Source organism: Myiozetetes cayanensis, unplaced genomic scaffold, assembly GCF_022539395.1.
Source record: "Myiozetetes cayanensis isolate MyiCay16 unplaced genomic scaffold, myiCay2020 scf31, whole genome shotgun sequence".
Classification (NCBI taxonomy): domain Eukaryota; kingdom Metazoa; phylum Chordata; class Aves; order Passeriformes; family Tyrannidae; genus Myiozetetes; species Myiozetetes cayanensis.
This window is the reverse complement of record NW_026087533.1, coordinates 3,567,994-3,584,855: the sequence shown is the minus strand read 5'-3', so window position 1 is coordinate 3,584,855 and position 16,862 is coordinate 3,567,994. Positions and strand designations below refer to the sequence as shown.

At 60.4% G+C, this 16,862-nt stretch overlaps 1 protein-coding gene across 1 annotated transcript; it reads left to right on the top strand.

Moving 5' to 3' along the window:
• Positions 1 to 5,040: 5,040 nt before the first annotated feature.
• On the top strand, positions 5,041 to 16,317 carry LIN28A (lin-28 homolog A). The gene is made up of 4 exons (XM_050326495.1): positions 5,041 to 5,071; positions 5,911 to 6,089; positions 14,930 to 15,114; positions 16,104 to 16,317. Exons 1-4 carry the CDS (start codon positions 5,041 to 5,043, stop codon positions 16,315 to 16,317), a joined length of 609 nt encoding a protein of 202 aa, XP_050182452.1.
• Positions 16,318 to 16,862: the final 545 nt, after the last annotated feature.

The window sequence follows — 16,862 nt, the reverse complement described above, 5'->3', positions numbered from 1 at the left end:
GCAACTGGAGGGACACTGGGGCGAGCCTGGGCTTTGAGTCACTGTGTGCAAAGGGAGGGACACGGTACGGGGCACGCTGAAGGGGGAGGACGGACGGGCTCAGCAGCAGCGCCCGGAGCGGGGAAAACAGGGCCAGGGGGAGCCCCAGAGCACCCCGAGTCCTCCCGGGGTTGTAGGGTGTCCTGCTGTCACCCTCCTTCCAGGCAGGGGGAAATGAGAAGGTAGCAGAGGGAAGGGGAAGGGGAAAGGGAAGGAGAATGAGAAGAAGGAGGAGGAGGAAAAGTAAAAGGAAACCCCCACGGTCTGTGTCACCTGCACCCTCCCCTGGGTGAACTTGGGTGTCTGTACCCCATTCCCAGGGGAGAAGCACCCCGAGGGTGCAGCTCTGGCCACATCTGCAATGAGTTTCCAGGTGTCAGCTCTGGGGAGGGGGCTGAGCCAGGACACGGCTGCTGGTATTTAGAGGTGATGACTGTGGATGCACCAGCCAGCTCGGCTGCACTGGGATCACCCTGCCCAGGGCTTTGGGGGACGCTTGATGTGTCCCAAGCACCCGAGAAGGAGGAAAACCAGCGGTGAGAGGAGGAGGAGGATGCAGGACAGGCCAGTGCTCTGGGAGGTAAGAACCAGCCACGGGAGGAGGGGCTCCTGCTGTGCCTCCCCCTCCCCAGATCCCCCACTGAAAAGCAATTTTCTCCCCCACTGCCTGGTTTGCTTGAACCGGGGTGGGGGGATTTAGGGGGCGAGGGCAGGCCTGCAAGCCCTGGTCTGTGGGGGTCTGCTGCCTTGGGGGAATATCTTTCAGCTATCGATTCCCTTTATCAGGGAGCAGGAATATGTATGGGCTGAAATCCTGATCAATCCCAGCTCTGCAGCCGATCAATCAGCTGCTGCCCGAGGGCTTTTGTGGAAGGGAGCTGCCGAATTTGGGCACGACCCGTCGCTCCAGGCCAGGGGACAGGATTGTCCCCACCCGCCTTTTTCTTATGGAAAGGCAGGAAGCTGGGGGAAGCCTGGCACCAGGCAGCACCCCACAGGGCACCCCTCAGGCACGCTCCTCACCCTTCCCTTGCCGGGGTTAATGCCCTAGTGAGTCCCATTTGGGATGGCAGCAGGATGCTCCATCCCAACTGTGGGGAGCCCAGTGCCCCAAACCCAGAGCTGTGGGGCGCCCACTGACCCCCTGCAGGCATAAAGCAGCCCCAGGGGAGTATTTCTGAGGTGTGGGGAAGGTGGTGCCTGGTTAGAGCCTCCTTGGGGAACACACTTGTGTCGGTGCAGCCCCATCCCTGTGATCCCAGTGCTGGGAGGTATCGGAGCATCCCTCAGTCCCAGCCAGGCTTGTCAGAGGCACAGGGCGAGCAGGGGAGCACAAGGGGCCACTGAGGGGAAGAAGCAGCACCGTGGCCTCCATTATTGATTGCTTTGTAGCCAAAGGTCAGCAGCGAGCGTGGAAGGATGGGGAGGAGGGAGGTGGGTGGCACTGGGACGTGAGGGGCTCTCTGCCAGTGCTGGGGCCGTGCCACTGCAGGGGTGGAGTGCCTGGCATGGGTTCCCACTGTACAGGCACTCACTGGTCACTGATCCTCCCTCGTGCCTCAGTTTCCCCACCAGCAAATGGGATGGCAGGGCTGGGTGGTCGTCACCAGGGTGGGTGGGAAAGGAGGTACTGGAGCCTGTGGGGAAGAGCCTGTGCCCACGGGAGGGAGGTGGAGGTGGGCTCAGAGAGGGTTAGAGCAGGTCTGTGTGTCTCTGTGCAGCCAGGAAGGCTGTGCCTTTGGGATGGGCAGGGAGAGGGATCAGTTTTTCCTGGCAGGGGCTCAGAGGTTACTTTTGAGCTGGTTTGGGTCTTCCCAATGGGCAAGTGGTGACAGTGACTGTGCTGGGAGATGGTGCTGGAGTCTCACCCCCTATAACATCATTTTCTATGGCACTTCAGCCCCCCAGGACACCTGGTGGGGTTTGCAGCACCATGAGGACAGCAATCCCAATCTCTGCCAAAGCTGTGACCCACGTGCCTGGGCTCTGCACATCCCTGGGGCCTCATCCTGCCGGGATCAGGGCTGGATGGAGCCGGGCAGCCCCCGGGCAGCTCCGCAGTGCCGGACCATGGGCAGCACTGCCGGCACTGGGCTCCACAGAGCGCTGCCCTCGCCCCGGCCGTGCCGAGGGGGAAGATTTACAGGCTGTCAGAGCCGGGGCCAGAGGTCAGCAGGGGTCAGAAAGTCCATTTCAGTGAGGTCACTGTCCACTTCTTTCAATCTAATGAAGCCATTATTTGTGAAAGCGGCCGCTTTGCCGGCTATTCCCTTGAAGCCGGGCAGGGCACAGCGACCGGCTCTGAAAGAACAGGAAGGAGTCCCCTTCCCTTTCGCATTTGCCATTCAACAGGCCCCCAAAACAAATACACCACACACGGAAATATGACGTGGGGATGTGTCACCGGCACCGGGGGAGATGAGGTTGGGATGTAAAGGGTCGCTGCCTGGAAGTGCCACGGTCGGGGCCGTGGCTGTGTCACATGGATGGAAAGTCACTGAGGATGGGCAGAAATTGGGGGATGCTGAGGAAGTTGCTGCTGCAACTGCTGTAACTAAATAGTTACAGGAAAATGCCTCAGGGGCTGCTGATCCACCAGGAAGGGGCTGGAGGGGGAAGCTGGTGCTTTATTATTAGTGGATTATTTTTGGAAGGATTGGTTTTGGAGAAAGCAAGGGCTCATTCCTCACCACATCCTTCCCCCATACCCTCACACCTCTGCACGGGAGTGAAACATGCAGGAAACTGGCTGTGCCTTCCCCAAACCCCAGGCAAAAAGGGGGAAGGTGGGGAAGGAGCTGGGATTGAAGGAGGGAAGAACTGAAAAGGATGGAGCCATATGGAGGGGCCACTGGTGCATCTTGGGCTAATTTTTTCTCTCTTGCCCCAGTTATCCCACAAGTGAGAGGAAAACAAGAATAAACACGACCTGTGGACCCGGCCCTTGCTGCCAGGAGAGGGGGCTGGATGCATCCCAGCTCTGCAGACACTGGGAAGGACCACGATCCCGGATCCCCACCAGGGACAGCTGTGGGTGCCGGCAGGTAGAGGGGGAATGTGAGTGTGAACAAGTGTGGACAGGCACCGTGTTTTCCCTCTTGCCATGACTGTCACCAGCCTTGTCCCCTCCACCAGCCCTGTCCCAGACAGAGAGCTCTGCAGGCTCCCTGGTCGGGGGGGTGGGAATCCCACAGGAAGCACTGGCCAAACTCTGCTCTCCTGCTGCTGCAGATGATGGGCTGCTCGCCGGCTTTGAGGACTGAACTGAAGACTGACGTTAAGAATAAGAGCAGCCTGGTCTATTCGTGTTAAAATCGGTGTAAAGATGAAGTGACACCTGTGAACATCACAGGTGAGTGGGTCATGGCAACCCCCACTCCACCTGTGTCCCGTGGGATGCTGATTCACCTCTGCTGTGGGAGCTGGCAGAGCCCTGACCGGCCGGGGAAATCCCAAAAGAGAAAAAGCATCCTCGTCCAGCACCTCCTCCTCTTCCTCCTCCTCCTCCTTTGCCGTCACGCCAGACCCGCGGGTGGGAGTCCAGCTCGGCTCTGGGGGGAAGGGGCAACGCGGAACCCCCTGTTGTGCGGGGCAAGAGGAGGAGAAAGGGCAGGGGGAGGAGGAGGAAGGGCTGGGGAAGGAGGAGGAAGGGCAGGGGGAGGAGGAAGAAGGCCGCCGCCAGTACCCTGGACAGGGCCGCCCTGTTCAGCACCACGGCCAGCGCCGGCGGCCCCGCGGGCAGCGGAGCCCCCGCGCGGGGATTCCCCACGCGGGATTTCACGGGCAACACTCGCCTGGCGCGGGGGTCCCCCCGCAGGCGACACCACCGCGGTCCCCGCCGTGCCCAGTGACCGCGCAGTGACTCTCCCCCCCCCACGCCGACGCCCCTCGCGATGACACCACGCGGGGCGAATCCCGCGTGGGGCAGCCGCGGTGGGCACAAACACCCCCTCTCTCCCCGGCCACACTTTCCCCTGGAGGAGGGGGCACCGTGGGCTCAGCCCGGTGCGGGGGGCGGTGCGGGGACCCCCGGGCACAGCCCCGGGAGGGGCTGCGGGCGGCGCTGTGCCCCCGCGGCCGGGGCATTGTCCGCCTCCGGAAATGCAGCCGCTGGTCACTCGCCCTTTGTCCCCGCCCGGCCAGGGGGGCGACGGGACCCCCCGCCCCCGGCACCGCCTCGGCACCGCTCCCGGCCGCCCGTGCCGCCGGTGCCACCGGGGCGGGGGTCGCGCATCCCCTGAGGGGTCGCACGGTCCCCTGGGGGTGTGCGCCCCACTCGAGGGACATGGGATGGGGCTGGGGGCGCAGGAAGACCCCACTGTCCTAGACACTGTCCTAGAAAACCGCCCCCTCCCCGGCCTTGGGTCATCAGCCCTTGCCGGTGCCGATCCCCCCGTCCCACCGTGTCGCGGCTCGCAGGTGGCTCCACTCGTGGGGAGGGGGCGAGGGGAAACGACGTAGAAACTCCCCCCAGTCCGCGGTGGTCCCACCTCCTGTCCATCCCCCCCCGGGGGTCACCTCTTCCCTTGACAGGTGGCCTCGCCCCTAAGTGCCCTAAGTGTGGGGGGGGTCAACCCACACAACCCCCCCCCGTCTCCAAATCCCTCCCGGAATGTGTCGCTATTACCGAGGGGGGGTTAATTAGGATCACGTGGGGACGGGATGGCGGAGCAGGGCTCGGCGCCCCCGGCCCCGCGGGTGGGTCCTGGGGTGGGAGGGGGGCGGGGGCTGCTATTGTCTGCGAGAATTTGGGAGCCTTTGAAAAAACCCTCCCGCTCCCTCCCACCCCTATTGTTGGAGTGAAGATGGAGTCAAACCTCTCTCGGCTCCCTCCCGGCGGGGTCTAAGCTGGGGTTTTTTGTTGGTTGTTTTTTTTTTTTTTCCTCCTTTTTTTTTTTTTTCCTTTTTTTTTGGCTGGGCTGATACCCTCAAAGCTGGCCGAGGAGGAGGAGGGAGGAGGCGGTAACAGCCACAACTCGGAATTTGCAAGCGAGTGTCGGGATGGGGTCTGTTTCCAACCAGCAGTTTGCAGGTTAAGTTATATTATTGTCGGAGCCCGCCTCGGCTCCGTGATTATTAATAACGACGGCAGAGCCCGGCTGGGGGGCGCAGGGACCCCCCCGACCCCGGCCCACCCAGCCCCGCTGCGCCCCAGCAGCGCGGCCGGGCCCGGCGGGCCCCTCTCCCCCTCGCAGCACCGGGGGGCTCGCAGGGGGGGAATATATCAATTTTTTTTTTTTTTTTTCCATCTCCAGCCCCAGGATGAGCCCAGGAGTTTGGGGCCGGTGGTGGCTGCTGGGGGTGTTTGGGAGCGGGGGAGGCCCGTGCAGCAGGGGGATGCTGGCGGTAGGGAAGAGTTTCTCCAGCGTGGCTTGCTGAGGGCAGGGGGGTTGCGGGTTGGTATTTTGAGGGAGTTTTATCCCTTTTATTATACTTTTTTTTTCATTTTTTGATTCTTTTTTAATTATTAATTGGCTTTTTTTTTTGTTTGGGGTTTTCTTTGGTGGGGGGTTAGGATTTTTTTAATTATTTTTTTTCCCGTTTTTACGTTTCTGAGGGGAGAACGGATTTAGGGCCTCCAGCCCACGCACTGCCTGGGTCGTGCTGGCAGGAGCTGCCTTCATTTCCCCTGCTCTTGGGGTGATCCCCACGCACACGTGGAAGCAGAGCTCACCGCTCTGTTAATTTTTTTTTTTTTTTTGGAGAGTAGTCGGAATTTTTTTCGCCTTTTCCAGCCTGGGGAACCCGAGCAGGATTTGAGGCTCCTGCTGCGGGCTTGCCCGGCTGGATGCGGGGTGGCTGGGCCGGGGAGGGGACCAGGCTCGGCTCCCCCAGCCCCGCGGCTCAGCGGCTCCGTGGGTCTCTCGCCAGGTGCGAAGCCGGGCGAGGAGCCGGCCGGAGACTCTCCCAAGCCCGAGAACGAATCCCAGCCCCTGCACGGCTCTGGCATCTGTAAGTGGTTCAACGTCCGCATGGGCTTCGGCTTCCTCTCCATGACCGCCAAGGGTGGCGCGACCCTGGACTCCCCCGTCGATGTCTTCGTGCACCAGGTACGGGGCCGAATCCCGCGTGGGGTCCCGGGGAGGGAAGGGGGTGAAGTCCCCAGCACCCTCCGGAGGATGCGAGGTGGGATGGGGCCCCCGCCGCACCCACGCGAGGCCGCGGGTCCCCCCGTCACAGCGCGGGGTCCATCCGTGATCCCCCGGGCGGGTTTCCCCGGAGCCAGGCGGGTGGAAGGGCAGGCACGGCCGCAGCCCCGGGGCTCGTCCTCGGGGACCGACCCTGTAAGCTGATCCCGAGCGATTTCATTTTCCCATCGTTGTTCTCCCGAGGAGCCCCTCGGGGCCGGATCCGGGGGAGCAGGTGCCCGCGGGGCCGGGCGGGACGAGCCGGAGCGGGGACGCTGCTCGCCCCGTGGAGGGACACGGGGACGAGGCGGTTTCCCCCCCGGTACCCGCTCCTGGGAGCCCCGAGCCTGGCAGGGATGCGGGACTGCGCTTTCCCCCGCTGGAGCTCATCCCCGGGAGGGGGGATCTCTGCCCGCGCCCCTTTTCCCGCTCGCGGGTGGCATAAAGGCATGCGGGGTCGGGTGTGTGTCCCTTTGGATCCTGTATGGCAGTGACAGCCTCGTGTCCGGGTTTGACCCTGCTGGGCGGGGAAGCCCCACGCGTGTCGGTGAGGGAAGTCGTGGATTCGGGGCTGCAGCTGCTTGAACACCTCGCCCCGGCTCGCGGGGGAGGATCTGCCGGGAGACCCCACGCAGGGGCTGGGGAAAAGATTTGGAGAGGGTTTCCAAACCGGGGCCAGCACTGGGAGGGAGATGTGGGGCTCAGCACCGGCTCGTGTGGACGGGGGTCCGTGGGGTGAGCGTGGCCCTGGGACAGCAGCTGCCGTGGGGCTGGGGAGCAGAGTGAGCACGAGCAAAGGGGGCTCGGGTGTTTTTGGAGCAAACACGGGAGGGTTTGTGGGTGCAGTTGGGAGTACAGCACTCCAAGGAGCCCCTGGAAGAGCTGCCTTCAGGGGCTGCTGCTCTCCATGGGCCCAAATCGCTCCCCAGACAGGGTATATCCTGCAATCTGGGGGTGCAGGACTGAGCCTCTGGGCTGTGAAGAGCTCCTGGTGGTCTCTCACGCCCCTACCCACGAGTGGATGCTCCGGGGCAGGGCTGTGGTGACTGGGCAAGCGAATGATGACCAGGGGAGAGGCAAATCCCTCCTCCCTTAGCTGTGCGTGGGCAAAATGCCTTGTTAGGAGTTACCATCCCAGGCCAGGACACAGATGGTTTTGGAGTCAAGGGCTCCAAATCGGCCAGGGAAAACCAGATCCTGGTGCTCTCCAGAGAGCAAATGGGTCTTTGCATCTCAATGTAGCACAGCGGGACCCAGTGCCCCTGGGGAGAAGCCTCCCGCCCTTCTCCTGGGGGTTTATTGCCCCCAGACAGTCTGGTTTCCTGATTGCTTTTGCTCACATTCCTGCAGGAAAAGAGAATTAACTGGGGTGTCTCTGCTGGGAGCATCCCACTGCCCAGGGAGAGCTGCAGCCTCCCGGTGCCCCCCATTTTCCAGGGCCAGGGGAACCGTGGGGTCCCATGAGCAGGGTTTGCAGCATTTGGGAAATGCAGGGGATACTGGGAAAAAGCGGGTTATTTTGGGTAGCAAAGGATGCGGGGGGTTCTCCTGCTGCGGTGAAGGGCGGGGTGGTCCCAGCGTGGGGTTTTGCCCCACCACAATCGGGGCAGCTTTGGGCTGATGGAGAATCTCTCTGCTCTGTGTTGGGCTTTGCCTCCTGCCCCCACTTCGCTGGTGGCACGGAGTTGCTGCTGCCTTGCAGGGAATCGGCCAGAGCTGATGCCGGCGGCTCTCCCACTGCCGAGCATCCCTGCCTCAGCCCTGGCCCCCTCCTTGGAGAGGGACCAAACTCAGGCTCCCACCGCAGCCTCGCTGATTTTGGGTGTCTCTCAGGGGATTGGGCCCTTCTGCCGATGCTCTGTCCCCATCCCAGCATCCGGGCGATTCCCGGGAGCCGCTGTCGGCTCCACTCCCTGGGGAGGGAGTCAGGACTGGGAGGGCAAAAGCCAGGATCAGCCAGAGGGGACAGCACTCAGGGCACGGGGTGCCCTGCCCAGCACCCACTGCCCACTCCACACAGGGTACCCTAAACCAGCCCTTGGGGCTTAACACCCCAGAGCCCCCCAAAACCCCGGCCCTTCCCCTCTTCATTTACATATGTGAATGATGACCCACAGGAAGTAATTGTGGGAGAAAGAAGGGAATTGGCCTCTTTAGATCTATTAAATCACTTTATTACAGGAACCAGGTCTGAATGGCCCCTCTCTGCAGGGAGCGCGTCTCCATCTCCCTCTGCCTTTATCTGATCACAAAGAGATTAAAATCTCGGCAGGACAGGAGACTAACAGGGCTCCTCGGGGCTGCCTTTCCCTGGCATTGTGAGCTAAAAATGAGGCATTTGGGTTCAAATGCCTCCCCTGGACACTGGAGATGGATTCATTTGGGGGCTGCGAGGACACAGAGGGGATAAAGCACAGAGGAGCAGAGCAGGTCGTCCCAGAGAGGTGAAGGGCTGAGCAGCACCCGTGAAGGGGTTGGGGTTCTTGAGGTGGCAGAAATTAGGCTGGTGATGGTGAAGACCCTAAAGCTGCAGTGGTCCCCTCGGGATGCAGCTCCTGGGCTTTGGACATCGCAGTGTGGGGCTGCCGGGGAAGGCAACCTGGAAAGAGGGAGAGGAGAAAATTGGGGCACCCTGTGGCCCCAAGGCTTGCTGCTCGTTGGAGCTGGAGGAGTGAACACAGACCAGGAGGGCTGGGATTTGGGGATGGGGCCTGGCTGAGAGGAGAAGGGGCTGTCCAAGCCCTGGGAATCACTGCTCTCCACAGCCTGGCTCCAGTTTCTCCAAGCCAGCAAGCCTAAATCCTCGATAAAGACAGTCAGTCGGGTTTTTTGGTTTCTCCTTATGATTTTGGCACAGAGAGCTGCTGGGCACTGCAGGGACTCCATGGCTGCAGGGTGTTTGGTCACTGGTATCTCTGTGACGTGGTCCTGTGTGTCCTTGCTGTGCCATTCCTGATGGGATGTGGCACTGCTGCCCTGCCCGAGTGCCCAGGGTAGTGTGGAACTAATTGGGCACATCCCAGCACGGGAGGGATTTCAGTCCCCCTGTGATCCCCTGGGTGCTGCCATCCCCGGGAGCCTCATGGGGGTCAGGGTTGGTGGAGGGGCTCCATCCCCACTCAGCCTGGCAGGGGTGGGATGGAGATGGATGGCAGCTCCTTGGACATGGATTTTGGCTGAGCTGACCCGGGCTGTCACCCACCTGTGCTCCTGCCATCTGCCTGCATGTGGCCAAGATAACAATAACAATAATAATAATAATAATCCACGTGAGCATGACATGAGGTCCTAAAAAAAAAAAAGGAAAAAAAACCCCAAAACAACACGTGTTTGGAGGCAGCTCCATCCCTGACTGTTCAGGAGAGCAAAGGCAGGGGAACAAGGGGCAGTTTCTCTATCAGGGAGGGTCCAACCTTTCCTTCGGGTCCCTTGCTGCCTTCCCCTTTGGGCTGGGGGCAGGATCCGAGCACCAGAACCCTCGGGAAGAGATCATGGAATCACGGACCGGTTTGGGTTGGAAGGGACCTTTAAAGGTCTTTGACCAGGGAAACTCCCCGACCCCCCACTCCGGAGATCCCCTGGGGTAGAAATGCTCGTTGGAATTTCTGCTTCTGAGGGGGAGAGGGGTAGGAGCAATTTCTTTGGTGTTCTTTTTTATTATTATTATTTTGTGGTTTGTGTTTTTTTAAATAACAGCTGGAATAGAATTGTATTGAGCTGCTCGTGCGCCGCATCCTGAGGGAAATAGTGAAAGAGAGCTGCTTTATTCCACCCCTGAAACTCCCTCAAGACGCTCACACACACACACACAAAAAAAAAAGCCTCCTGTCTCTGTCTAAAGATTAACTGATGGCCGCAGGCACATCCCTTCCCCCAGCTCCCCCTCCCTGCCCCAGGGAGAGAAAACACCCTGGAATGGTCTCTTAGATAATATGGCCCAAATGAATGGGATTGCTCCCGGGATGGAGTTGGGGATGGAGCTGGGGAGGGCTGGAATGGAGCTGGGGAGGGCTGGGATGGAGCTGCTGCCCCGGCGAGTCTCTGTCCCTGCCGCTCCCAGGTCCAGCTCCGACGTTTCCTTTTCCCTATTCACTCGCACCTAAGAATCAGCGGGAAAAGAAGCCAAAATCACCACTGGAAGATGTGCCGCTGCTCCCGGCCGCGTTCCAGCTTTAATATGGGAGAACAAAATTAATGCTCAGCCCCTGATCCCAATTAGCTGCCCCTGGGAAGTGCAGGAGGGTTTTGGTGGGGAAAAATACAAGTGAAGGAGCTAAAAGGATTTAGGACAGGAAACTGATGGATTAAACTCTGTAGTAGATGCTTTTTTTTTTTTTTTAACTCCCTTTCCCCAGAATTGGTACTTAGAGTTTAATTTTACTGGCTTATGGTGGAGAATTAAGAGCGAACATAGTTACATTGGCAGGAAAATGGCTTTATTTTGATTTTACTTGAACGAGGGAGGGGGAAAAACTTCAGGGATATCACACCAAGGAGACACTGGAAAGACGTGCTAATGTTTTGTTAAATCTCCTGTGCTCTTCTTGAGGGCTCCCACACCCCTCTCCCTCTTTATCTCTGCACCAACTGCCTGGAGCTGAGGCAGCAGCATCCACGGGCTGCTCCCACGGGAGCTTCAGGAAGGGAGTGGGGTGATTCCTGCTCTGAGCCCCCTACATGTGTGAGCTCACGAACAGTCCCTGGAGCTTCTTGGCACCTTGGGAAAAGATTTGCTGTGTGATGTGGGGACAGGGAAAGGCTTTGCTCAGGGATGGATCCAGGCGAAGGGACATTTCCCTGCTGGCCTGGTGGCCAGTGGTGGGGAGCTGAGCTGGCCCTGCTATGCCAGGGCTTGGATCACTACGGCCAAAATCTGCTTTGGGGGCTGTTTGCCATCGAGCTGTGCCCTGCAGAGGTCACCAGCAAGGTGGTACCCGCAGTGATGGGGCACAGGACAGGCCTCTTGAGGGCTCAGCCATCCCTGGGCCACTTTTCCTGACCCTCCTCTGCAGAGTGAGGGAAGCTGAGTCACTGCAGTGGGGTTGGGCTCCCCCAAAATGCTCTGGGCAGGGTCCAGACGTGCCCTCGGCACAGCCACTCTCATCCCAGCATCCCAACCCGGCTTGTTTTCCGAGGGATTTCAGTTTAAACCTTGCTGGAGGTTCGAGGTGCAGCGGCCGCTCCGCCCCAGGCCCCGAGGGACACAAAGATGGTTTGATTGAGTGGCCGGGGCTGGCTGGGAATAAACGTCCCCTTGTGTCACTCTGGGGAGGCCGCGGGGACAATGGTGACCCCGGGGCCGGCCGAGCCCCTCCCGAGCCCGGCGGGGGTGGGGGGTGGATCAGAGCCCGGCAGTTTGGGGGGCAGCGGCGGGATTTGGGGTGCTCCGTGGTGTCACCCCTTCAACGGGGACCTGGGATCCGTGATGAGGGGTTTGCTGGGTGGAGGAAGAGGAGGGCTGAAGGCACCCACGTGCAGGGGGGGAGCGTGGGGGACACCCATTGCTGTGGAAGGGGGAAGGGGGGGGGTGGGCAGCGCTCGGCCGCTCACGTGCTGTGTCTTTGTCTGCCGTAAATTAACTAGCGGGGTGTGGGATGGGAGGAAAAGGATGGGTGGAAAAGCATCCTTGGATGCTTTTGGGTGGATCCTCGGGTGGAAAAGCACGCTGTGATGACTGGTGAAGGGGTGTCTTGGCTGGGGGGGCACTAATTGAAGATGCTCCAACTCTGCTTCTGTTCCTTGTCCCACTGGTTATCCCCAGGCCCTAGTGATGACAAGGACATCCTTGCACCAGGCTGTGCTTTAAAACAGTTGGGATGGCACTGCTTTGTGATCCCGAGCCCAGGGTCACCCTACAGCCCCCCCTACCAAAACCATATCCCCAAACTGACCCCTCCCAGCTCCTCCAAGGGACCCAGACCCCAAACCCTGGCACCCAACGGGTGAGCCCCAGTTCTCCTGCAGTGGGTGAGCCCCAGTTCTCCTACAGTGGGTGAGCTGGACGCAGGGCTGGTGCATGGAGGGGCTGGAGGGGGTCAGAGGGGCCGCGGCCATGCCGGCCACCCTTCCTCCCCCCGCCAGGGCCTGGAACTCCTGGAATTTGGGCAGCGGGAGCGCGGCCGCCGCCGGCCCTTTGTTCTCGCTGGCCGGTGGCTCCCGGCCCTGGCCCTCCCCTGCGCTCCCCCTCATCCCCAGCATCCCCGGCTCGCTCCAATCCCCCCCTTCCTCTCTTTATTTTTTGGGGGGGGAGTGTGTGTGTGTGGAGGCCTGGGAAGGCTCCGGCTTTGTGTGTGGTGTGGGACAGGGGCTCTGGGCCCCTTCCTTTCAGATGCAGGAGGTATGCAGCTAATTCAATGGGCTGCAGTTTGATTACCTATCTGATAACAGAGGAATGCCAGCAATGTGTGTGTTTTGGGAAGGGGGCAGGGGGGATGCGCAGGGACCACCAGCCACTCTGCAGCTCACATCAAAAGGCTGCGGCAGGGGGGGAGAGCTGGGGCGCCCCAGCCTCTGTCCCCCCCCCTTTCCTTCCCTGGGGAGAGGGCGTTTCCTTTGGCCTTTTGGTGGAGGGGGCTGGGGGGGGTGGTTGTCATCCTCGCCAGCTCCTGGAAAATAAATCGCTTCCCCCCCTCCCCGTCCTGTCGCTGCAGCTTCTGCCCCAGCCCTCCTCTTCCTGGGAATGGATGGGCAGGGGTGGATCCTGGCACCGGGGTGATGGTGCCCAAGGTGTGGGCTCAGCTGGGGGGACCCAGCCTGTGCTCCGGGGTCCCCCCTGCCACGGCTCAGCTTTGTCCTGGAGTGCCTGGGAGTTTTCATCCCCACAGTGTAAACACAGCTGGGCCAGCTGGGGCTGTAAACACCCCGAAAGCAGCCACAGGAGGTGGCTGGTCTTGTCCCCCAGCCTCCAGGGAGCGATGCTCAGCCTCTCCTTGTTCCCAAAACCCCGTGGCTGCTGCTGGAGTGGGGCAAATTCCCCATCCGTGGTAGCTCCTGTCGCCCAAACCACCTCACACGCTGGGGACAGGACGGGGCAGGGTGGGTGACTGACCCCAGGGTGCTGAGGGACCTCCTGTGATGTGCTGGTCGAGGCTTTGGGCACTGAGCTCCCTGCATGGGGGATGCTCAGCACCCTCCTGGGGATGCCCAGCACTGGGGAGGGAGCTGGGTTGGGGTTGGAGAGCAGTGGTTGGGAGTTTGCCAGTGGTAGGTGGTGCTGGAACTGCCCTGGGTGGGCAGAGGTGGCCGTGAGACCCTGTCATGTCCTTGTTGTCATTGGGGACCTCGTAGCTTAGGGTATGACTCTCCCTTTTGGGAGCAGGAGCAGGTCAGAGAGCAAAGGGCAATCCCATCTGGCCCGCTCTGGATCCCATACCAGCAGGCAAGGGGTGACTTGGCCCAGCCTATGGAGTTTGTCCCACAAAGAGCTGGTCCACCAGGCACTGAAAAGGGGGAAAACAGCAGAAAAAGGTGTGTCTCGAGGGTTGTTCCTCGAACTCTGCTCTGTTCCCACTTCCCCCACGGGTCCATAGTCCCATGGACATCCCGCAAGACCCCGCCAAGAAAAATTCAGAGCTAAAACCCAGCAACTCAGTTCCTTCCCTCTCTGCTTTTGCATGGGGTGTTTCCCCGTGGGGTCCTGGTGAGATTTGGGGTGCAGACGGGAACAGACGGCCCCTGCCTGTCCCGGGCAGCGTTCACGAGGAGGCTCCGTGCGGGAAGAATGGGCGACCACGTCCCCACGTGACGGGAACTCTCCGGGCCATGAATGGGGGGAGATGCTCCATTCATAAATGCAGGGTCCCGCTGCAGCCGCGCAGGCGTTTGGCGCCGGCTCTGCCGGGAATCCCCAGCCCTCCGGAGCTGCTCCTCCCTCTGCCAGCAAATCCCCTTTAACTCTTTTGGTCGTGGTCGTTTGGACGGAGCTGAGGGAATGCCCGTGCTGGAATTGCTGGAGTGGCCCTCAGGCAGAGCTGGCAGTGACGCTCATGGCACAGGGGGTTAAAGAGTTGTCTTCTGCATTGCCCAGCTTGGCTCCTGAGGGATTTGTTCTGCTAAAATGGACAGAGCTCTTGAAAGTGGAGAGGATTTTCCTGCCACCCCACGACCCCCTCCCTAGGCTGGGTCTTTCTGACTTGCATTGTAATGAGCGCTGTGGTGATCCTGGGAGGGGCACGAGGTGGTCCTGGGAAGGGTGGGAAAAGCTCCCAGCAGTGATAATCCCGGGCCAAATGGCTGCTTAATTAATTATTGGAGGTGATTAAATGGCTTGAACTGAGGTGAGCTGCAGTGAGGGGGCTGGCAGTGCCAGTTTTCAGCCTCCTAGCTTTGCCGTGGGTCCTGCCATGGCCATGCTTGTGCAAAGCCTCAAGATCCTTTTGTGTTTTTTAAAATGATGGTTTGGAGGTGCAGGAGCAGCTCTTGCTCCCTGGCACGGGGCTGAGTGAGAGAAGGGGGTTGTTTTGCAGCACTGGCAGCCAATATTTTGTTGGAATTTGGGTCTGAGCCCTTAAACCAGTGAGCCCCACTGGGCCAGGTGTCTCAGCTCACTGAATGCCATGTGTTATCAAACAGGGCTCCAGAGATTTTAGGGAGATGAAGGTGCCTGGTTGAGCTTGATCCTCGATATCTATCCCCTCACAAGGGACAGGCACAGGGGAATGTTGGCAGCTCTTGTGCCACAGGAGGTGTTTGCTGGGCTGGGGTTTGTCGTGTGCCCAGTGGACACCCCCAGCTCTGTACTGACCCCCATCCTTCCCCCCCAGAGCAAGCTCCACATGGAGGGTTTCCGCAGCCTGAAGGAGGGCGAGGCTGTCGAGTTCACCTTCAAGAAGTCCTCCAAAGGTTTGGAGTCCATCCGGGTGACCGGCCCGGGGGGCGTCTTCTGCATCGGCAGCGAGAGGAGGCCCAAGGGCAAGAGCCTCCAGAAACGCAGATCCAAAGGAGACCGGTAAGGGCTGATCCAGGGCTGATCCAGGGCAGGATCAGGAGCTGCCTGGGTACCCTGGGGATGGGCACGAGTCCAGTGGGGTGGGCAGCGACCCTTCCTCTGGGAAAGCAGCTTCCTTTGGCGGTTAATGAGTGGCAGATGCAGCTCGGTGGGGAAAGGGCAGGGAAGCAGCAGGGAAGGGCAGAGGTCAGGGACACCCCGGGCGGCTGCTCCCCTCGGCTTGGGGAGCCGTGCTGGGCAGGGGTAATTTTCTCCAAGAGAAACCTTTCCTTGTGGGAAGGAAACAGCCAGACGTCCTGGCAGCGTCTCCCACGGTGAGGCTGCGAGCCCCGGGGCAAGTTTCTGTCCAGCTCTTCATCTCCCCCTCTCCCATCTCCCATCCTCTCCATCCTGGGTGGCTGTTGTTGTCTGCCCCACTCTGCTGCTCTCATAAACTAATCAGAAAGGAATTGGGAAGGAAAAGGAAAGAGGAAAGGGTTGTGGCCATCCTACATGGATGCAGGATGTGAAGTGGGCACAAGGCTCATGTGGCTTGGGTTTGAAGGTGGCACCCATGGGATGGGGGCTGGAAGGTACAGCCCTGAGAGAGGCCACCTTTGGGTTGTCCCTACACTGATGGCCACGGTCCCTGCAACAGTTCTGGGGGCTGTGTAACCCTGGAAGCAGGGTCTGGAGACACAGGAGCCGGAACCCTGATGGAGCCAGAGGGGTGGAAGCCCCCGATATGCTGATTTTTGTCCCCAGTGTGTGGTTCCGGTGCAGGGGTTTGCTGCCATCTCCTGGGTACCAGCAGCACCACTGAGCCCAGACTGGCCCTGCTGGATCTAGGGCTCTACAGGGACCAACCCCAGGACCACCATGAGCCCAAAGAGCCAGGCTGTTTAAAGCCCAGCTCTGGCTATGAAGCTGGACAGGTCCCAGGTACGACCACGGCACACCCCACCTCATTTTATTTCTCCTCCTGGAATCTCTGTCCTCCCCTCACACAGATGCTACAACTGCGGAGGGCTGGACCACCACGCCAAGGAGTGCAAGCTCCCACCGCAGCCCAAGAAGTGCCACTTCTGCCAGAGCATCAGCCACATGGTCGCCAACTGCCCCGCGAAAGCACAGCAGTCCCCCAGCTCCCAGGGGAAACCCGCCTACTTCCGAGAGGAGGAGGACATGCACAGCTCGGCCCTCCTCCCCGAGACCCGGGAATGATGGTGGGTGGCAGGGAGAGGGGGGATTCCACCGGGATGCAGAGGCTTTGGCAAGGCAAAGGGGAAGCTGTGGGGGCTCACAGGAGGGAGGGCAGGGTGAAGGACTGGGGAGGGCAGACAGCAGGGACCCGGTGTCCCTGCACAGGCCTTTTCCCCCTGTTCCCAGGCTGGGAAAAGCCCTGCTTTGATCAGGACGGCTCGTTCCAAAAATAGGGGAAGGCAGCACTCAACATACCTCTTCCAGCTAAAAAAAAAACCCAAACATATTTGATTCATCTTTATTCTTTTCCTGAATTAAGCCAGGTGGCAGTGTCTCGGGGAGGAGGAGCAGAGGAGCCACATCACAGGGAGCAGCTCACGGCTCCTTGTTCTCCTGAGCTTCAAACAGGCTCTGGCACAGCTTGGATGAGCTGCAAGGGACCCACACTCCTGCTCCTGCCCCGCCCCAGGGAGGGAGGCTGAGGGGAAAGGCTGGCTGTGGAGTGCCAGGGAGATGCCCGTGGGCCGGTCCTGTGGGTCCCTCTGCTCCTTGTGGCTTCTCACTTC

Coding starts and splice junctions, on each gene's coding strand:
- LIN28A (XM_050326495.1), top strand. CDS start 5,041: ATGGGGTCTGTTTCCAACCAGCAGTTTGCAG. Junction 5,072..5,910: donor TTCCAACCAGCAGTTTGCAG/GTTAAGTTATAT, acceptor GTCTCTCGCCAG/GTGCGAAGCCGGGCGAGGAG. Junction 15,115..16,103: donor CGCAGATCCAAAGGAGACCG/GTAAGGGCTGAT, acceptor CCCCTCACACAG/ATGCTACAACTGCGGAGGGC.